General features: G+C 41.5%; 4 protein-coding genes across 14 annotated transcripts in view; 2 read left to right on the top strand and 2 right to left on the bottom strand.

Moving 5' to 3' along the window:
- Window positions 1-19,134, bottom strand: part of NDUFAB1 (NADH:ubiquinone oxidoreductase subunit AB1) — a 1,133,838-nt gene that overhangs the window by 62,820 nt on the left and 1,051,884 nt on the right. The window lies entirely within an intron of this gene.
- Window positions 1-19,134, top strand: part of CHP2 (calcineurin like EF-hand protein 2) — a 256,785-nt gene that overhangs the window by 144,616 nt on the left and 93,035 nt on the right. The gene's annotated exons all lie outside the window — the stretch shown is intronic.
- Window positions 1-19,134, bottom strand: part of EARS2 (glutamyl-tRNA synthetase 2, mitochondrial) — a 174,499-nt gene that overhangs the window by 122,029 nt on the left and 33,336 nt on the right. The window lies entirely within an intron of this gene.
- Window positions 1-19,134, top strand: part of DCTN5 (dynactin subunit 5) — a 29,182-nt gene that overhangs the window by 7,230 nt on the left and 2,818 nt on the right. Inside the window, exons 3-5 of the mRNA XM_050773847.1 lie at window positions 10,912-11,030; window positions 13,526-13,637; window positions 18,017-18,119. Coding sequence (XP_050629804.1) covers window positions 10,912-11,030; window positions 13,526-13,637; window positions 18,017-18,119 — 334 coding nt within the window. The remainder of the gene's footprint in view (window positions 1-10,911; window positions 11,031-13,525; window positions 13,638-18,016; window positions 18,120-19,134) is intronic.

The raw sequence follows: 19,134 nt of genomic DNA, 5'->3' as shown, positions 1-19,134 counted from the left end.
TGTACTACGGGCATACACCACCATTGCCGGCTAATTTCGTTTTTCTTTTTTTTTTTTTTTTTTTTTTTTGAGACAATCTCACTGTCACCCAGGCTAGAGTACAGTGGTGTGATCTCAGCTCACTGCAATCTCCGCGTACTTGGTTGAAGTGATTCTCATGCCTCAATCTCCTGAATAGCTGGGATTACAGGTGCACACCACCATGTCTGGCTAGTTTTTGTATGTTTAATAGAGATGGTGTTTATCCATGTTGGTCAGGCTGGTCTCGAACTCCTGACCTCTACCAAAGTGCTGGGATTACAGGTGTGGGCCACCACACCTGGCCATATTTGTAGTTTTTTAGGAACCTTCATACTGTTCTCCATAGTGGCTGTACTAGTTTACATCCCACCAACAGTGTATAAGAGTTAACTTTTCTCCAAATCCTCACTAGTGTCTGGTATTTTTTGTCTTTATGATAAGCATCCTAACTGCGGTGAGACAATACCTCATTGTGGTCTTAATTTGCCTTTCCCTGATGATTAGTGATTTTTTGTTTGTTTGTTTGTTTGTTTTTTCAGACAGAGTCCTGCTCCGTTGCCATGCTAGAGTGCAGTGGCCTTATGTCAGCTTACTGCAACCTCTGCCTGCCAGGTTCAAGCAATTCTCCTGTCTCAGCCTCCTGAGTTGCTGGGGCTACAGGTGCACACCACCACGCCTGGCTAATTTTTTTGTATTTTTAGTAGAGACGATGTTTTACCATATTAGTCAGGCTGGCCTCGAACTCCTGACCTCAGGTGATCCACCTGCCTCAGCCTCCCAAACTGCTGGGATTAAAGGTGTGAGCCACTGTGCCTGGCTGATTAGTGATGTTTAGTGAACATTTTAAAATATATATTTGTTGGCCATTAGTTTGTCTTTTGAGAAATGTCTATTCAAGTCATTTGCCCATTTAAAAATCAGATTGTTTGGGGTTTTTTGCAGTTGAGATGTTTGAGTTCCTTGTATTAATATATTCTGGATATTCTGTCTTTGAAGAATAGTTTGAAGATATGTTCTGCCATATTTTCATTCTGTTGATTGTTTCCTATGCTGTGCAGGATCATTTTAGTTTGATATAATCCCATTTATTTATTTGCTTTTGTTGTCTCTGCTTTTGAAGTCTTATTCATCTTTTCCAAGACCAGTGTCTTTAAGCATTTCCCCTATGTTTTCTTCTAGTAGTTTATAGTCCCAGGCCTTCCATTTAGATCTTCAATTCATTTTGAGTTATAGACCAGGCACAGTGGCTCACACCTATAATCCCAACTCTTTGGGAGGCTGAGGCGGGCGGATCACTTGAGGGCAGGAGTTCAATACCAGCCTGGCCAACATGGTGAAACCCATCTTTACTAAAAATAGAAAAAGATTAGCTGTGTGTGGTGGTGCATGCTTGTAATCCCAGCTACTCAGGAGGCTGAGCCATGAGAATCACTTGAACCCAGGAGGCAGAGGTTGTAGTGAGTCGAGATGGTGTCACTGCACTCCAGCCTGGGCAACAGAGTGAGACTCTGTCTCAAAAAAAAAAAAAAGAAAAAAAAATTCATTTTGAGTTGATTTTTGTATAGGGTGACAGGTGTGGGGTCTACTTCTGCTTATGGATATGCTATTTTCCCAGCACCATTTATTGAAGAGACTGTCCTTTTCCAGATGAATGTTCTCGTCACCTTTGTCAAAAATCAGGTGGCTATAGATATGTGGATTAATTTCTAGGTTCTGTTCTGTTCCATTGTCCTATGTGTCTTTTTTTTAATGCCAGTATTATGCTATTTTGGTTATTGTAGCATCGCAGTAAGTCTGGCAGTGTGATACCCCCTTCAGCTGTGTTCTTTTTGTTCAGGATTATTTTGGCTATTCAGAGTCTTTGTGAATTTGAAGATATTTTTTCTATTTGTTAAGAATGCATTGAGTCTGCAGACTGCTTTGGGCAGTACTCAGCTTTTATTTCTAAGATTCATTGTGGGCTGTGCATTTTCTTTCTTTTCCTTTTTCCCTTTTTTTTTTTAGATGTAGTTTTGCTCTTATCGCCCAGGCTGGAGTGCAATGTCACGATCTTGACTCACTGCAACCTCTACCTCCCAAGTTCAAGCGATTCTCCTGCCTCAGCCTCCTGGGTAGCTGGGATTACAGGTGGCTGCCACCACATCCAGCTAATTTTTTTTTCTTTTTTTGTGTGTGTGTTTTTAGTAGAGACAGGGTTTCACCGTGTTGGCCAGGATGGTCTCAAACTCCTGACCTCAGGTAGGATTGACCACCTTGGCCTCCCAAAGTGCTGGGATTATAGGCGTGAGCCACTGTGCCCGGCCGGTCTGTGCATTTTCACTGCTGTGTACAGTTCCACTTATCCACCCTCCTGTTTGTGGAAAGTTATTTTGTTTCTAGTTTTTTGCTATTATGAACAGTCCATTTATATTTCTATCCCTTCTCTTTCAGAACTTTGTCATTTCTGTTTTCCTGAGCCCATAAATCAGATGTCACAGTGCCTGCAGGGATAGAGAGTGTGAACAATAGGGAGTGGTGGGGCCTGGTGAACTGGAGAATGTGACCAATCTAAGCCCAAGCTGGTTGTTACTGTGTGGGAATACAGGCCCATGTGGCAACAATCAGCTTTCCAGAGCTTCTGATTCTTTTTCAAAAGCAACTGGAAATCTCAATTTTTAAAATGTAAGATGTTCTACTACTCAAATAGTAATGTTTAATTTTAAATGATTTGTTAAAATGCCACATGTCCTTCCTGTAGAAGATAGCTAAAAAAAGTTAAAATAAATAAATAATAAAAATGCCACATGAGCCAAACAATACAGATTTGCAAGTATAGTCCTTCAACCTCCACTTTGCTACTTGTGCCTTGCCCATTGTTGAGTTCAGTTAACTCTTTGCTTAGCTTCTGTGAAGGGCAGCTATCTCCTTTCATTTGCTTCTCTGAAGGACAGCCACCTTCTTTCATTTTAACGCCCCACTGCCTCTGTTTTGAATCTGACTTCTCTTCCTCAGCGCTACTCCTTGTGAAATAGGAAATAGGAAAAGGATTTGAGTCCATCTTCCTAAATTTCTCTGACCACCTGCGATACCATTTACTTCCTTTGTGTGTGTTTGCTTCTTTAGTTGGTGTATAGTTTAGGCTGACAAACAGACTTATGTGGATGTTCTTTATTTCCACATTAAGCTTGTTGTACTTATTTAAAACACAATAAAACAACCACCATCACCAAATACCCAGAACTCTTGGAATTCTGTTTTCCTCCAAAAGAAAAGGAAACCATTTTCTCTGATCGTAGGTGGAAACATGAAAGTGAAAACAATAATTGAAGTAAATTAAGACTCTTAGATGAAGGGAGTTCATACTAGAAATAGATAATCTCTTTAAGCTTGAAGAGTACATCTTTTGAAAACCAAAGTGGCTGGGCATGGTGGCTCATGCCTGTAATCCCAGCAATTTGCGAGACCAAGGCGGGCGGATTACCTGAGGTCAGGAGTTTGAGAGTAGCCTGGCCAACATGGTGAAACCCCATCTCTACTAAAAATACAAAAATTCGCCGAGTGTGGTGGCACATGCCTATAATCCCAGCTACTCAGGAGGCTGAGGCAGGAGAATCACTTGAACCTGGGAGGCAGAGGTTGCAGTGAGGTGAGATCACACCACTGTGCCCCAGCCTGAGCAACAGAGTAAGACTCCATCTCAAAAAATAAAACTAAAAAAGAAAACCAAAAGAACTGTAATGTTCATAATCAGCAGCAGATGTGGAAGTTCTTTTTTATGAGTACAAGTTTCGTAGACGGTACATATGCAGTTGAGATTAGTAAGCTTTTCCAGGTATGAGTCTGTTTCTTTTTTGGTGTCCTTCAGAGTTAGGTGTTCAGGCTAGTGATAAATCTAAATTCACCTATATGTCAGGAGTTCCCCCACCTACCTCCCTAGCCTGACCTTCTGTCCTTGACCTCAGACGTTTATTTACAACTGCCTGTTGATCATCCCATAGCTATCTCAAATTCAACATTTCAAAATTTAATTGGTAATCCTCATAATTGCTTACCCTATTGTAAATTCTCTTTGTCTTACCTCCCAACAGCCAAACAGTCACCAAGTCATATAGATTCTCTTCTTTCTTTTCTTTTTAAACATTTTATTATGGAACTAAAACCGATCATCTTTATTGAGGTATAATTTGCATACAATAAATGTATCCATTTTGAGTGTGCAGTTTGACAAGTTTTGACTGATGGGTACATCTGTGCAACCATTACTACAATCAAGATATAGAATGCATTTCTATTACTCTAGTTTCCTTGTGCCCCTTTGCAGTCAATCCTCTACCCTTGTACCCTTGCCCCAGGCAACCACCAACATAAAATTAATATAGATTAGTTTTGCATTTTCTGAAGTTTCATATAATTAGAATCACAAGCCCTTTTTTAAAATAATTTTTTATGGATATATAATAGATGTACATATTTTGGGGGCACATGATAATACATTTATAAAATTTATAAAGATACGATCAGTTTTGGTCAGACGTGGTGGCCCACACCTGTAATCCCAGCACTTTCAGAGGCCATGGTGGGAAGATCTCTTGAGCCCGGGATTTCAAAACCAACCTGGGCAACATAGGGAGACCCCCATCTCTACAAATAAAAAAAATTAGCTGGGCTTGGTGGTGTACACCTGTGGTCCCAGCTGCTTGGGAAGCTGAGCTGGGAGGATCACTCAAGCCTGGAAGGTCGAGGCTGCAGTGAGCCATGATGGCACCACTGTACTCCAGCCTGGGCAGCAGAGTGAGACCCTGTCCCCCAAAAAATGAAAAAAATAAAAACTCAGTGTAATTGGGATATTCATCACCTTAAATATTTGTCTTTATGCTAGAAACAATAAAATTATTTCCCTCTAGGGTAGCCAAGGCAATCTTGAGCAAAAAGAACAAAGTTGGAGGTATCACGCTACCTGACTTCCAACTGTACTACAGGGCTATGGTAACCAAAACAGCGTGTTGCTGGTACAAGAACAGACACATAGAACAATGGAACGGAATAGAGAACCCAGAAATAAGACCACACACCTACAACTATCTGGTCTTCATCAAACCTGCCAAAAACAAGCAATGAGGAAAGGATTCCCTATTCAATAAATGGTGCTTGGATAACTGGCTAGCCATATGGAGAAAATTGAAACTGGACCCCTTCCTTACACCATATACAAAAATCAACTCAAGATGGATTAAAGACTTAAATGTAAAACCCAAAACTGTAAAAATCCTGGAAGACAACCTAACCAGTACCATTCAGGACATAGGCACAGGCAGAGATTTCATGATGAAGATGCCAAAAGCGATTGTGACAAAGCGAAAGTTGACAAATGAGATCTGATTAAACTAAAGAGATTCTGCACAGCAAAAGAAACTATTAACAGAGTAAACAGACATCCTACAGAATGGGAGAAAATTTTTGCAAACTGTGCATCTGACAAAGGTCTAATATCCAGCATCTAAAGGAATTAAACAAATTTACAAGTAGAAAACAATGCCATTTAAAAAGTGGGCAACGGGCCGGGCGCGGTGGCTCAAGCCTGTAATTCCAGCACTTTGGGAGGCCGAGACGGGCGGATCACGAGGTCAGGAGATCAAGACCATCCTGGCTAACACGGTGAAACCCCGTCTCTACTAAAAATACAAAAAATTAGCCGGGCGCGGTGGCGGGCGCCTGTAGTCCCAGCTACTCGGAGGCTGAGGCGGGAGAATGGCGTGAACCCGGGAGGCGGAGCTTGCAGTGAGCCGAGATCACACCACTGCACTCCAGCCTGGGAGACACAGCGAGACTCCGTCTCAAAAAAAAAAAAAAAAAAAAAAAAAAAAAAAAAGGCAACGGACATGAACAGACACTTTTCAGAAGCAGACATACAACAATCATGACAAAAAGCTCAATATCACTGGTCATTAGAGAAGTGCAAATCAAAACCACTAGTTACCATCTCACACCAGTCAGAATAGCTGTTGTTAAAAAGTCAAAAAATAACAGATGCTGGTAAGGTTGTGGAGAAAAAGAAGCGTTTACATACTGTTAGTGGGAGTGTAACCATTGTGGAAGACAGTGTGGTGATTCCTCAGAGACCTAAAGACAGAAATACCATTTGACCCAGCAATCCCATTACTGGTTATATACCCAAAGGAATATAAATCATTCTGTTATAAAGACATATACACATATATATTCATTGCAACACTATTCACAATAGCAAAGACATGGGATCAACCTAAATGCTCATCATTGCAACACTATTCACAATAGCAAAGACATGGGATCAACCTAAATGCTCATCAGTGATAGACTGGATAAAGAAAATGTGGTACGTACACCATGGAATACAATGCAGCCATAAAAAAGAATGAGATCATGTTTTTTGCAGGGATATGGATGGAACTGGAGGCTAAATGATGGACATATAGAGGGGAACAACACACACTGGGGCCTATGGGAACGGGGAGTGGGGAGGGTGCAGGAGGGAAAGGATCAGGAAAAATTACTGATAGGTACTAGGCTTAATACCTGGGTGATGAAATAATATGTACAACAAACCTCCATGACACAAGTTTACCTATTTAACAAACCTGCATATGTACCCCTGAACTTAAAAGTTAAAAAAAAAATATTTCCTTCTAGCTATTTTGAAATACATAATAGATTACTGTAAGCTTTGTCACCCTACTGACCTATCAAATGCTAGGTCTTATTTCTTATTTCATCTATCAAGCTGTATATTTGTACCCATTAATCAACCCCTCCTCCTTCCCGCTACCTTTCTTGGCCTCTGGTAACCACCATTCTACTCTCTGTCTTGAAATCTACTTTTTTAGTGCCCACGTATGAGTGAGAACATGTGATATTTGCCTTTCTGTGCTTGACTTATTTAATATAATAACCTCCAGTTCCATCCATGTTGCTGCAAGTGACAGGATTTCATTCTTTTTTATGACTGAATAATATTCCATTATGTATATAAACTACATTTTCTTCACTTGATCTTAGCCAAAAGGCCAAGAAGCAGTGTATACCACATTTTCTTTATCCATTCACCCATTAATGGATATCTGGGTTAGAATCATATGCTCTTTTATGTCAAGCTTTTTTCACGCAGCGTAATGTTTTTGAGATGTATCCATCTTGTTGTGTATAGTAGCAGATTATTTTTTCTTTTTATAGCTAAACATTATCATTATGGAACTTTTAAGACATGTACCAAAGTAGAGTGGATATAATGAATTCCCATAAAGTTGTTTACCAGCTTCCATAATTAGCAGTATTCTGACATCTTTGCTTCATCTCTAAACTCACCCTGTAAACTCAGTCCTAGTTTGACTAGGGTGGGGTAGGGAAGGCTAGAGTTTTTTATTTATTCTTATTTATTTATTTTTTCTTTTTCTGAGACAGAGTTGTACTCTGTTGCCCAGGCTGGAGTGCAGCAAGTGGCGCTATCATAGCTCACTGTAGCCTTGAATTCCTGGTGATCCTCCCACCTCAGCCTCCAGTGTACCTGGGACTATAGGCACGTGCCACCATGCCCTGCTTAATTTTTTTTTTTTGAGACAGGGTCTCACTCTGTCACCCGGGTGGGAGTGCAGTGGCGTGATCTCAGCTCACTGCAGCCTCAACCTCCTCATGCTCAGACAATCCCCCCATCTCAGACTCCTGAGTAGCTGGGACTACAGGTGTGCACCACCACATCTGGCTAATTTTTATATTTTTTGTAAAGATAGGGTTTTGCCATGTTGCCCAGGCTGGTCTCGACCTCTTGTGCTCAAGCAGTCCTCCTGCATCAGCCTCCCAAGGTACTAGAATTACAGGCATGAGCCACTGTTCCTGGCTGGAGTATTTTAAAACAAATTGCAAATGTCATGTTATTTTACCCACAAATACTTCAATGTGTCTTACTAATTCTTAAGGACTTAAAAATTCGGTAGAGGTAGGGCATGGTGGCTCACAATTGCAATCCTAGCACTTGGGAGGCTGAAGTGAGAGAATTACTTGAGGCCAGGCATTTGCGACCAGCCTGGGCAACATAGCAAGACTATGTCTCTACAAAAAATGAAAAGAAAAATTAGCCAGATCTGGTGGCATGTACCTGTAGTCCCAGCTACTTGGAGGCTGAGACAGAAGGATCTCTTGAGCCCAGGAGTTCAAAGTTACAGTGAACTATAATCAGGCCACTGCACTCCAGCCTGAGTGACAGAGCAAGACCCTGTCTCCATAAACAAACAAAAATGAGTAGAGTATCACTGTTATCATGTTAATATTATAAAAACTCCAGTACTTCCTTAATATCATCTAATCCTCAGTCCATATTCAGTCTTCCCAGTATCTCAGGATATCTTTTTCCAGTTGGTTTGTTCAAAGCAGAATCCAAACATGATGCTGCACACATTGTATTTGGTTGATATGTCTCTTAAGTCTCTTTTAATCTGTAACAGTTTTCTTTTCCCAACCCTTTTGTCTTTCCATGCCATTTATATGTTGCAGAAACTGGACCACTGTCCAGTTGAATTCTCCAGCTGCTGAATTTGGCTGATTATGTCTATATGGAGTTGCCTAATAAGGTCCTTATCTCCCTCCTTCCTTGAAATTGGTTGTTAAATCTAGAGGCTTAATCAGATTAATTTACTTTTATTATTAATTTATATATTTTTACGATTTATTTTTTCTTTCTATATGTATAGTTATTGCTTTAGATAAGATCCATTATAGGCTGGGTGCAGTGGCTCATGCCTATAATCCCAGCACTTTGGGAGGATCACTTGAGGTCAGGAGTTCAAGACCAGCCTAGCCAACATGGTGAAACCCTGTCTCTACTAAAAATATAAAAATGAGCCAGGCGTGGTGGCGGATGCCTGTAATTCCAGCTACTGGGGAGGCTGAGGCAGGAGAATTGCTTGAACCTGGGAGGTGGGGTTGCAGTGACCCAAGATCACGCCACTGCACTCCAGCCTGAGTGACAGAGCAAGACTCCGTCTCAAAAAAAAAAAAAAAAAAGACTATGTATTTTTACCTTGATCCATTGTAGTCATCTAAAGGGTCAGTTTTCCTCAAGTCTCTCACCTGCATCCCCCCATGCAGATGCCAGGGTGCTTCCACAGTAGTAGTAATAATATGGAAATTTATGTATGTTAATCCTCTGTTTAAAATACTGGGGCCAAGTGCAGTGTCTAATGCCTGCAATCCCAGCACTTTGGGAGACCAGAGTTGGAGGATTGATTGCATGAGCCTAGGGGTTCAAGACCAGTGTGGGCAACATAGCGAGACTCCCATCTCTACAAAACATTTAAAAATTAGTGGGATGTGGTGGCATACACCTGTAGTACCAGGTGCTCAGAAGGCTTAGGCGGGAGGATCCCTTGAGCCCAGCAGCTCAAGGTTGCAGTGAGCTATGATTGTGCCACTACACTGCAGCCTGGGCAATAGAGTGAGACCCTGTGTCTTAAAAAAAAAAAATTTTCAGGCCGGGCGCAGTGGCTCAAGCCTGTAATCCCAGCACTTTGGGAGGCCGAGACGGGCGGATCACGAGGTCAGGAGATCGAGACCATCCTGGCTAACCCGGTGAAACCCCGTCTCTACTAAAAAATACAAAAAACTAGCCGGGCGAGGCGGCGGGCGCCTGTAGTCCCAGCTACTCAGGAGGCTGAGGCAGGAGAATGGCGTGAACCCAGGAGACGGAGCTTGCAGTGAGCTGAGATCCGGCCACTGCACTCCAGCCTGGGCGACAGAGTGAGACTCCGTCTCAAAAAAAAAAAAAAAAAAAAAAAAAAAAAAAAAAAAAAATTTTTTTTTTTTTTTTTTTGAGGCAAAATCTCACTCTTTTTGCCCAGGCTGGAGTGCAATGGGGTGATCTCGGCTCACTGCAACCCCTGCCTCCCAGGTTCAAGCAATTCTCATGCCTCAGCCTCCCAAGTAGCTGGGATTAACTGCAGGTACCTGCCACCATGTCTGGCTAATTTTTGTATTTTTAGTAGAGATGGGGTTTCACCATGTTGGCCAGGCTGGTCTCGAACTCCTGACCTTAGGTGATCTGCCTGCTTCAGCTTCCCAAAGTGTTGGGATTACAGGTGTAAGCTACCACACCTGGCCAGAAAAAAATTTTTAATGAAATAAAGTATTTTGTTGACTCTTTATATCCTCTAGGAAAAATGCCTAAGCTTCTGTGCTTAGCATACATAATTCCTCATAATCTACTTGCATGTCCCTTGCTTACTTTTTCCAGTTACAACTCCAGCATATTCACTTTTTAACCCCATTTATTTATTCAGCAGACATTTTGAGGGTGCCTACTCTTTACCAAGTATAAGGCATTAATCCTCCCAGACTTACAGGTTGTGTTACTCAGCCCCTCTCAGCAACTTCTGGGGAAGCCACATCTTACACTCTGCTGCAGTGTAGCACTTAGAATCTGAGTTCAGAGGTTGGAAGATGAACCAGAACTCCATTGGGTCCACCTCTGGGAGCATGGAGCTGGAGGTAGTACTGTTAAGAAAGAAGACAAAGGTAGAGCAGCCAGAACTCTTGATAAGCAAGCAGCCAAGGCTTCGGAGGCACAAGGACCTACCTGAGTGAATCTAAAGAGACACATAAGCCAGATCTGCTTTAGGTGTTCTCACTAAGTGCTCATTCAGTGAGTTCTATTCATGGGGGATTAAGGGCAAAGCTTATGATTTACTAGGAACATCGCTAACTGCAGTCACTGTCATGAGGGCAGTTCTCTTTTTACCTTACAAGTTACTCCTTTTGGCGGAACATTTGTAACGTTCTGTCAGAGTGGATTGTAACATAACTCAGAATCAGTATCTTGTTATCTACTCTTTTTTGTTACGTCTTAGACTATGTTGCTAATTTTTTAAAATTTGCTTTGTCTTACAGACCATTGTGATGAATGACTGTATTATCCGAGGGGATCTGGCAAACGTAAGAGTTGGACGTCATTGTGTTGTAAAAAGTCGTAGTGTCATAAGGCCACCATTCAAGAAATTCAGCAAAGGGTATGTAATTTAATTACTTGTTCAAGTCTTGGGCAAGAAGCTGCCACTGGTGGTATGGTCCATGTGTTGAATTGTGGTATAATGACGAGGTCCATCCTGTTGTTTGAAGCACTAAGTAAGAGTTCACCATAATGAACACAATTTTGCTGGTGGTTGTCTCAGTCTGGTTGATGATTGGTTGCCACAAACAGAATCCACTTATACACTGGCAAAAGCAAGGGGTTTCTGATCAAACAGACTGGCATATATAATGGAACCTAAGAGCAGGAAAAGGAGCAAGCCAGGCCTCACAAGGGACCAGAACCTGGAATTGGACAGCTAGCTGGAATCAAGACAGTTTTGTCTACCTATCCCTCTCTGTATCTGAGATTGTATTTTTTCTTCTATACTGCCCTTCTCTCTGCATTTCTACTTCCCTTTTCTCTCTCACAGATACCTGCCCCATTTGTTCATGGAGACTACCTTGCTGACTCACATTCTAATTTATATCATTTCTCCATTTAGGCTTCCAGCAGACACCAACTAGAGACTTTATGTGTCATTTCCAAACTCCTGAGAGAGAGAATCTGATTGGCTCACCTTAAGTATCCATGATCTGAACAGCTTTGACCCAAAGGGCAGAGTCAGGTCAGGTCCACTGATCCTTCAGTGGGAATAAAGACTATCCAAGAAAGGCCATGGACAGAGCAGGCAAACTGACCACCATAGCTGATATGGTGCTAAAAGTATTCTCTTTGCCTCTTTACCTCTCTCCTCCTTGGCTAATTGCCCTCCTGGCATCCATCTTCATTTCATCCAATAAGTCAGCATTTATTGAGTACCTTCTTCATGCCCACAGCTAGGTTATAAGCTGAGAATATATAAAGATAGATAAAATAAGATTCCTGCCTCAAAGTTCCCAAAGTCTAGTTGTAGAAACAATTAACATAATCAGATAGTGACATGTGACAGCTACTATATGGTGTGATACACCTGTCACAGAGGTATGAACATGGTTAGGAAGGAACAGAAAAGGGAGCAATTAACTCAAACTAATGATAATACCTAGAAGTGTATCATGCAGAAATAATCCCACATGTCCAGTAATGATATTGGATTCTAGGCTTTCCATGACATACAAGAACTGGATGAGGGAATCATTATAAAAAATTCACATGATTAGCTTTGAAGGCTATTAGGGGGAAACCAGAAAACCTCCTGGTACCCTTTTATGGTTTTATACGGTGTGACTGAAACACTACTAGAGATGTTGATTAACAGCATTATTGGGTTGGATATGGCACAGGAAAAGCACCAGGAGTGAACAAGGGTTTTATTGCTGAATGAAGGGATGTGTAAGTAGGAATAGTACATGTGAGAAATGCAGAAATATGAAAGTGTAAATAGCAAAACGTGAATAGAAGCTGAATGTGGATTTTTTTCTACCTGCATTTCATACCAGAATCAGATAATACTATCGAACTTGGAATCTTAAATTTAAAAATTAAAGAACTGTCAGTACTGCTACAGACCGTGATGAGATCAAGGAATGCATTGCTGCACAGGAGGTACAGACCAAAAATAGTAATGGTTAAGGAAGATTTAAACGAATTATAGGTTCATAGAGGACAGGTATCATCTCTGAAAAAATATTCTGAAAAAATAGAACAGAATTGGAAGGAGCTAATGAGCATCTAGCACTTTATATTCATTCCAGTCCAAATATTTTACATCCCAAGGTATAGAAATTACGTATAAATGTGATCACAGAACCACTGTCAGTGACATTTGAGGAACCCTAGAGAATGGGATGGGAATGATGTCAGATATCTGGAGAAAGCCTGCTGACTCCTACTCAAAGTCAATTAAGTTTTTCCTAAAGCCGTGGACTAGGTAACGTCTCCTTGTTATATGTGCTCATAACTTGATACTGTGTTTCTGTATCCCTTATCATAGTTGTCACTACTTACTATTTAATCTTTTTTCTTGATTGTAAGCTGCTCGTGGACAGGGTTCTATCTCTTTTGTCATGGTTGTAGCCCTGATTTCTACCATTGAGTCTGGCACATAGTAGGCACTCACTGAAATCTGTGAATGAATAAATTTTTAGAATGCTGAATGTGGAAATTATAACTCATGATCCTAATGTCAATTCCCTGGAACATTATAGGGCACGTTAGTAAAAATGTGATCTGTGAGCATTTTCAAAGGAAGTGGGAATGAACAAACGTTCATTGATTTTTATTTGGTACCTGCTCTTTTAGCTTTGAAGATCTTGCCCCTCCTGCCTTGGTTTTTCCTTGCATATTTCTTTGGTGTACTATTGCAATTTTGAACTAGTAATCACGTTCATTTTCTTCAATATTGTATAATTTTTCTAGCCTGAGGTTTCTTTCCTTGCTGGGGACAGTCTTGCTAAGATGATAAAGTTCAGATTATGATCTGTAATTCTATAAACCTTGACCCAAAGTACATCATCTTGACCTTTCTTTGTTCATCTTCTTTTCCTCTTCTAGTGTTGCATTCTTTCCTTTACATATTGGGGACCATGTCTTTATTGAGGAAGATTGTGTGGTCAACGCAGCTCAGATTGGTTCCTACGTTCATGTTGGGAAGAACTGTGTGATTGTGAGTATGATGACTTGGCTGGCAAAGCAGCCTCACTTTCCCTCCAGCTCCTATCCCTCACATCAATGGGACCCTGTTTCTGTGACCAAGCAGGGTAGCAGTGGTTTCGTCTTCCCATAGTTGGATTTTTCTTGACAGATATGGAATTTTTTTCAGCCGGGCGTAATGGCTCATGCCTGTAATTCCAGCTTTTTGGGAGGTTGAGGTGGGTGGATCACTTGAGGTCACGAGTTTGAGACCAGTCTGGCCAACATGGTAAAACCCTGTCTCTAGAAAAATACAAAAATTAGCTGGCCATGGTGGTGCATGCCTGTAGTCCCAGCTACTCGGGAGGCTGAGGCAGGAAAATCACTTGAACCCAGGAGGCGGAGGTTGCAAAGAGCCAAGATTGCACCACTGCTTTCCAGTCTGGGCAACAAAGCGAGACACTGTCTTAAAAATAATAAATAAATAAAAAGATTTGGAATATTTTCTAGACATTAATACTGGCAAGCGTTTATCAAGCCTCCTCTATATAATGTTAAACGCTTTCCTTGGATGATTTCATTTAATCCTCACAACCATTCAAAGGTGTTACGTGTTATCCCTATTTGCAAATGAGAAGACTGATGACCTTAAATATTAAGGGATTTGGGGCCAGGTGTGATGACTGTCATCTGTAATCCCAGCACTTTGGGAGGCCAAGGCAGGAGGATCCCTTGACCCCAGGAGTTCAAGACCAGCCTGGGCAACAAAGCAAGATTCTTTCTTTTTTAAAAAAAACAAAAGTTAAGGGATTTGATAGGGCTAGAAAGCAGTAGACCTGGGATTTAAACCCAGGCAATATGATTATTAGCTATGCTGCTATATGGCCTACTTGTTGCCTTACTTCATGGAGCTTACAGTCTAATGGGAATAAGGAAATCTGAAGGCTGAGTTGAAATTGGGGGAGGACAAGCATTTCAGGAAAGGGATTCGCATGCGTAAGGAAGGGTTCGAGTCATCAAAAGGCATTTACGTGTAATTCAGGGTGCAAGCGGGCCCCTTGCTCAGCAGAATCTGTCGGACCCTGGTCCACTGGAGCCTAGGAATAGGTTGATTTAACCCAACCAAGGCTTAACAAGTTGGATTTCCTGTGATTTCTTAGATGATGAGCTTGATTTCAGATGGAATTTATGAGAAGCATGTGTAGGGAAAATGTTTTCTGCATTTTAGATTTGTACTCCAGACTAAACTCTAGGAAAAGCCAAGACTCTGTTTCTTTAATGACCGTTCCCATTAATATGGAGCCAGCTCTCTGCCCTGGATAAGACTCAGACCCTGAAATATCAAAAAACTTGCAGAAACCAAACAGTTTACATTCCAGGAACTATGAGGGTACAGCAAAGGTGAACAGAAAGTCTTTGGGACAAGGGGAAAGTTAGTAAAGTTCATCCTCTTCCCTCACCCTAATTGCTTGGCAAAAACTAGCCTTCCAGCTGGGGTTTTCTGATATTTTCCTTAGCAAAGTGAAGATATTACCGCAGTAGCCTAGTTGTATAACCCTGTCGTTTATTCTCAGAGCAAAATGTCTGAAAGGTTAAATCCAAGTTCTATTCCCAGTGCTTAAGAAATTCTAATCCTGCTGTCAGGTGCTCTTGTTTTTATGCCACTTTTTAATACATCACTTCATGATAATAGTCATTGTTCCATATTGGCAGTACTTGCTGAGCCTTGACAAATACTCAATCTCAGGAGAGATTCTTTTAGAATTCTAGAACTTCAACACTGAAAGTAACTCTTTTAGTCCAGCCGTCCCCATGACACATAGATCCTTTCTATAACATCCCATGTGGTGGTCTTAACTTCTGTTTGGATATGTGAAGATGGAGGTGTTCATCAGAATTGCCCAGATGCCTGAAGGAAAAGCTTAACAAGCAATATTTATAGGCACTGTTGCTGTACTATGAGTTTTACATTTATTCTCTCTATGACAACCCCCCTGCAGATTGGTTTTCCATTCTGTTTCACAGATGAGGAAACCAAGGCTCCAAGATGCTAACTTTCTTGCACAGGATATATAGGTAGCTGTAGTATTAGCAGCACGGCTGCAGTTGTTAACTCCTTGGAAAACTCTCTAGGGAAGATTAAAGAAGTAGTTTCAGGCCGGGCGCAGTGGCTCATGCCTGTAATCCCAGCACTTGGGGAGGCCGAGGCAGGAGGATCACTTGAGGCCAGGAGTTCAAGACCAGCCTGGCCAACATGGTGAAACCCTGTCTCTACTAAAAATACAAAAAAATTAACTAGCCGTGGTGGCGCGTGCCTGTAATCCCAGCTACTTGGGAGGCTGAGACAGGAGAATTGCTTGAACCCAGGAGGTGGAGGTTGCAGTGAGCCAAGATCATGCCACTGCACTCCAGTCTGGGCAACAGAGTGAGACTCCATCCCCCCACCACCACCCCCCAAAAAAAGTGGTTTCAGCTTTTACTTCCTCAGCTATTGCCAGTACATTTATGCCTAAGAAATACCTACATTTTGAATGTTTAATTTGATTGATCAGTTTACCCAGACAGCTTCTGAAACCCAGTTAAGCATTATTTCTCTTAAGTGGGCAAAATGGCCAACCAGTGGTCAGAGCAGGTGCCTTCAGGCTGCATGGTGGCTGGTATACACAGTGAAAATATCCCATCAACTAGTCTTCTTTTCCAGGGCCCTTTGTGTGTGGATCCCTCCATGGGACTATATCATGCCTCACGTAGCCCGTTGGGTGTCCTTTTACTCAGTGCCTCATGAACTTAATCTGAGTTAGTAGGAGCTTAGTCATGACAGGAATTCTTTGGGTTTATGTTAATTTGAGGTCACCAGGGAAGATAGTTAGTTGCCATATTTTTGAAATTGCCACTAGCAGGTAACCCATGGAAGAGGACTTTACAAGGAAGAATGAAGAACTATAGTCATAATGTGCTTTTGAGCTAAAGATGTTGTCAAGTATTGTCAGGGCTGTTATCTACTTCGCTGGAGAGAGATCAGCCGCTTAGGAAATGCAGAGCCACTTGGGAAATTCACATGCTTTCATAAGAAGTTCATTTAGCAATCTACCTTTTCCTAGAAAAACATATGATTTAAGTGTTTAATAGTGGGGAAAAATTTAAACACAACCAAATCAAAGTGTCGTCTTCATGTTCTTTGCTAAAATCTGAGATCTGGACTGGTTAGCATTGTCCTGGTATTTGTAAAGATTTCCACACTCTCAGTCAGGTATATTTTCTGATTGTCTAGCCAGGATACCAGTGAACTAACAGGTCCTGATGTAAATGCAGTCAAAAATGACCAAAACTTTGATTTCCTCAGCAAGGAGTCTGAGGTACAGCTGTAAACTGTACACAGAAGCCCTACTTTTCCCTTAGCCCATGAAACAGATGAGTCTCTCAGACCTTATTTCTTGCTCTCCAAATGCAGTGGATCATGGCAGAATTGAAAAGTGGTGACAGTGGTTAAAGTCTGGGATGAGGTTCAAACATCCACATGACTATCACTCACCTGTGGGAGAACAAGTGAACTAATAGTTTCATATCCAAATGAATTTGTCAGGATTTTTCCAGTTTGAATCGACAAAGGAGCAAACCAACCAACCAACCTTAAGCTGGTGGGTGCAGAGTGGAATGGGTGGTGAATGTAAACCAAGACTACAGGAGTAGATCCTAATGTCATGGCCAAATGGCTTCAGGGCTTCAGCCCATGTTGTAAGAATTAGTCTCCATCTCTGTGCTGCTTTCCTCTGGGAGGTTCACTCTCAGACAGGTTCTTCCTTCATGGAAATAAGATGCCTATTCCAGTCTTCCAGCCTGTCCTCTGGAAACCCCAGTGGGAAGTGCTGCTTTCCCCAGCAGTCCCAGCAAAAACCCTGAGGTTGGGGTCCATCAGACTAATTGGGGTCATATGCTGATCCCCAACACCTGTTACTGTGTCCAGGCTTGGGGTTTGGTGTGTGGGCTGTGGGGTGAAGCACATGGATGAGATGGGGATGGGAGGGTTACCAAGGAAAATACAGGTTCTGTTACCAGAAGAAAGGGGAATGGATGCTGGACAAGCAAAAGCACAAACGTCCACTAAATCAAAGGGAAAATTCAACAGAGCTCACGAAAGACTGAAATTCAGTCTGTAATGCCTGAGACATTTTGTCCTGTCTCTAGCATACAGCCTTCCCCCGCAAATGTACACAAACACACACTGTCACAACCTTGCTGCCTCCTCCTCGTCAGGTACCACCTGAAGCAGGAAATTGCAACCAAGCCTCTTGTCACTGCTATTACATGATATCATGAATGGGGAAAATAGAAAGGAGCCTTTCACACAGTAGACTAGACAACTTTTACTCCCATTTCCTGATCTATTTCCTATTAACAAGATTTTAATTTCAGGGGCGCCGATGTGTGTTGAAAGACTGCTGCAAAATTCTTGACAACACGGTATTACCTCCAGAAACTGTGGTCCCACCATTCACTGTCTTCTCAGGCTGCCCAGGTAACCTTGCGTGTTGATTTATTTTAACTTCCTAAAACTCAATTATATTTTCCATCACAAGAGTAATGCATACAATTCCTATCTCTGGCAATATGTTGATAGAGCTAACTTAGAAATTCACCCGTACGAAGTACCTGGAAATGCTACCTAACATTTAAACTGTTTAAATGCATAATTAGGTTCACCAGCAAATAAGGAAATTATGAAGGGCCAAACACAAAGAGGAAACTAAGCCCAGGCTGTGAGATTGCACGGGTTAATGCTGTCTTCATCATAGAATGGTTTTAGGGGTGATACTCATGTCAGGACGGAAATAAAGCTTTGGATCCACACATGACAGAGAGATCCTCAGATAACTCTTTAAAGGATTCCCTCTCAAGGAAAAGTCGATGTAAAACAAATCTGCTGCCAACACAGGGAATGTACAGGAAAGCATTTCTTGCCTGGCCTAGGCTCTGGGTAGAAAAAGTCTGTCTAGAGAATTTTAATGCTGGGCTTACCCTCACATTGGTCATGAGTTTAATTTATACATTCCACATGGCCCAGGAATTCCCAGACTGAAAAGTTAGTATAAAGCATGGTCTAAGACCAGCAATACCTTGAGGATACCTTAGAGGGGCAAATATTAATACATTATCTCCAGACCTTGGCTGATAGAATACTCACAAGTAAAGCTCATCAGGAGCCTGGAGTTCCAAATTATAAAACGTGAGGAAACAAAAGTGATACATACTTCTCTCAGAAAACTTGGAAAACACTGAAAAGCAGAAGGAAGAAGAAAACCTCACATTGCCTTAGCCCTACCCCAAGACAGTATCTTCTTCTCCATGTTGTTTTACACAGCTGAAATCATGTAGCATATACAGAAGCATGTCATAAATTCACAGATGGAAAATGATATGAACAGAGAGATTTGACAGTATATGATACCTACCACTGGGTGGTTTAATTGTTTTTCCAATTAAAAAATAAATCTCATCTCTCAGATCATTGAATCTGAGTTTCTAAGATGAAC

This window comes from Macaca thibetana, chromosome 20 (genome assembly GCF_024542745.1).
Source record: "Macaca thibetana thibetana isolate TM-01 chromosome 20, ASM2454274v1, whole genome shotgun sequence".
NCBI lineage: Eukaryota > Metazoa > Chordata > Mammalia > Primates > Cercopithecidae > Macaca > Macaca thibetana.
This window is presented reverse-complemented; position numbering and strand designations above follow the sequence as displayed.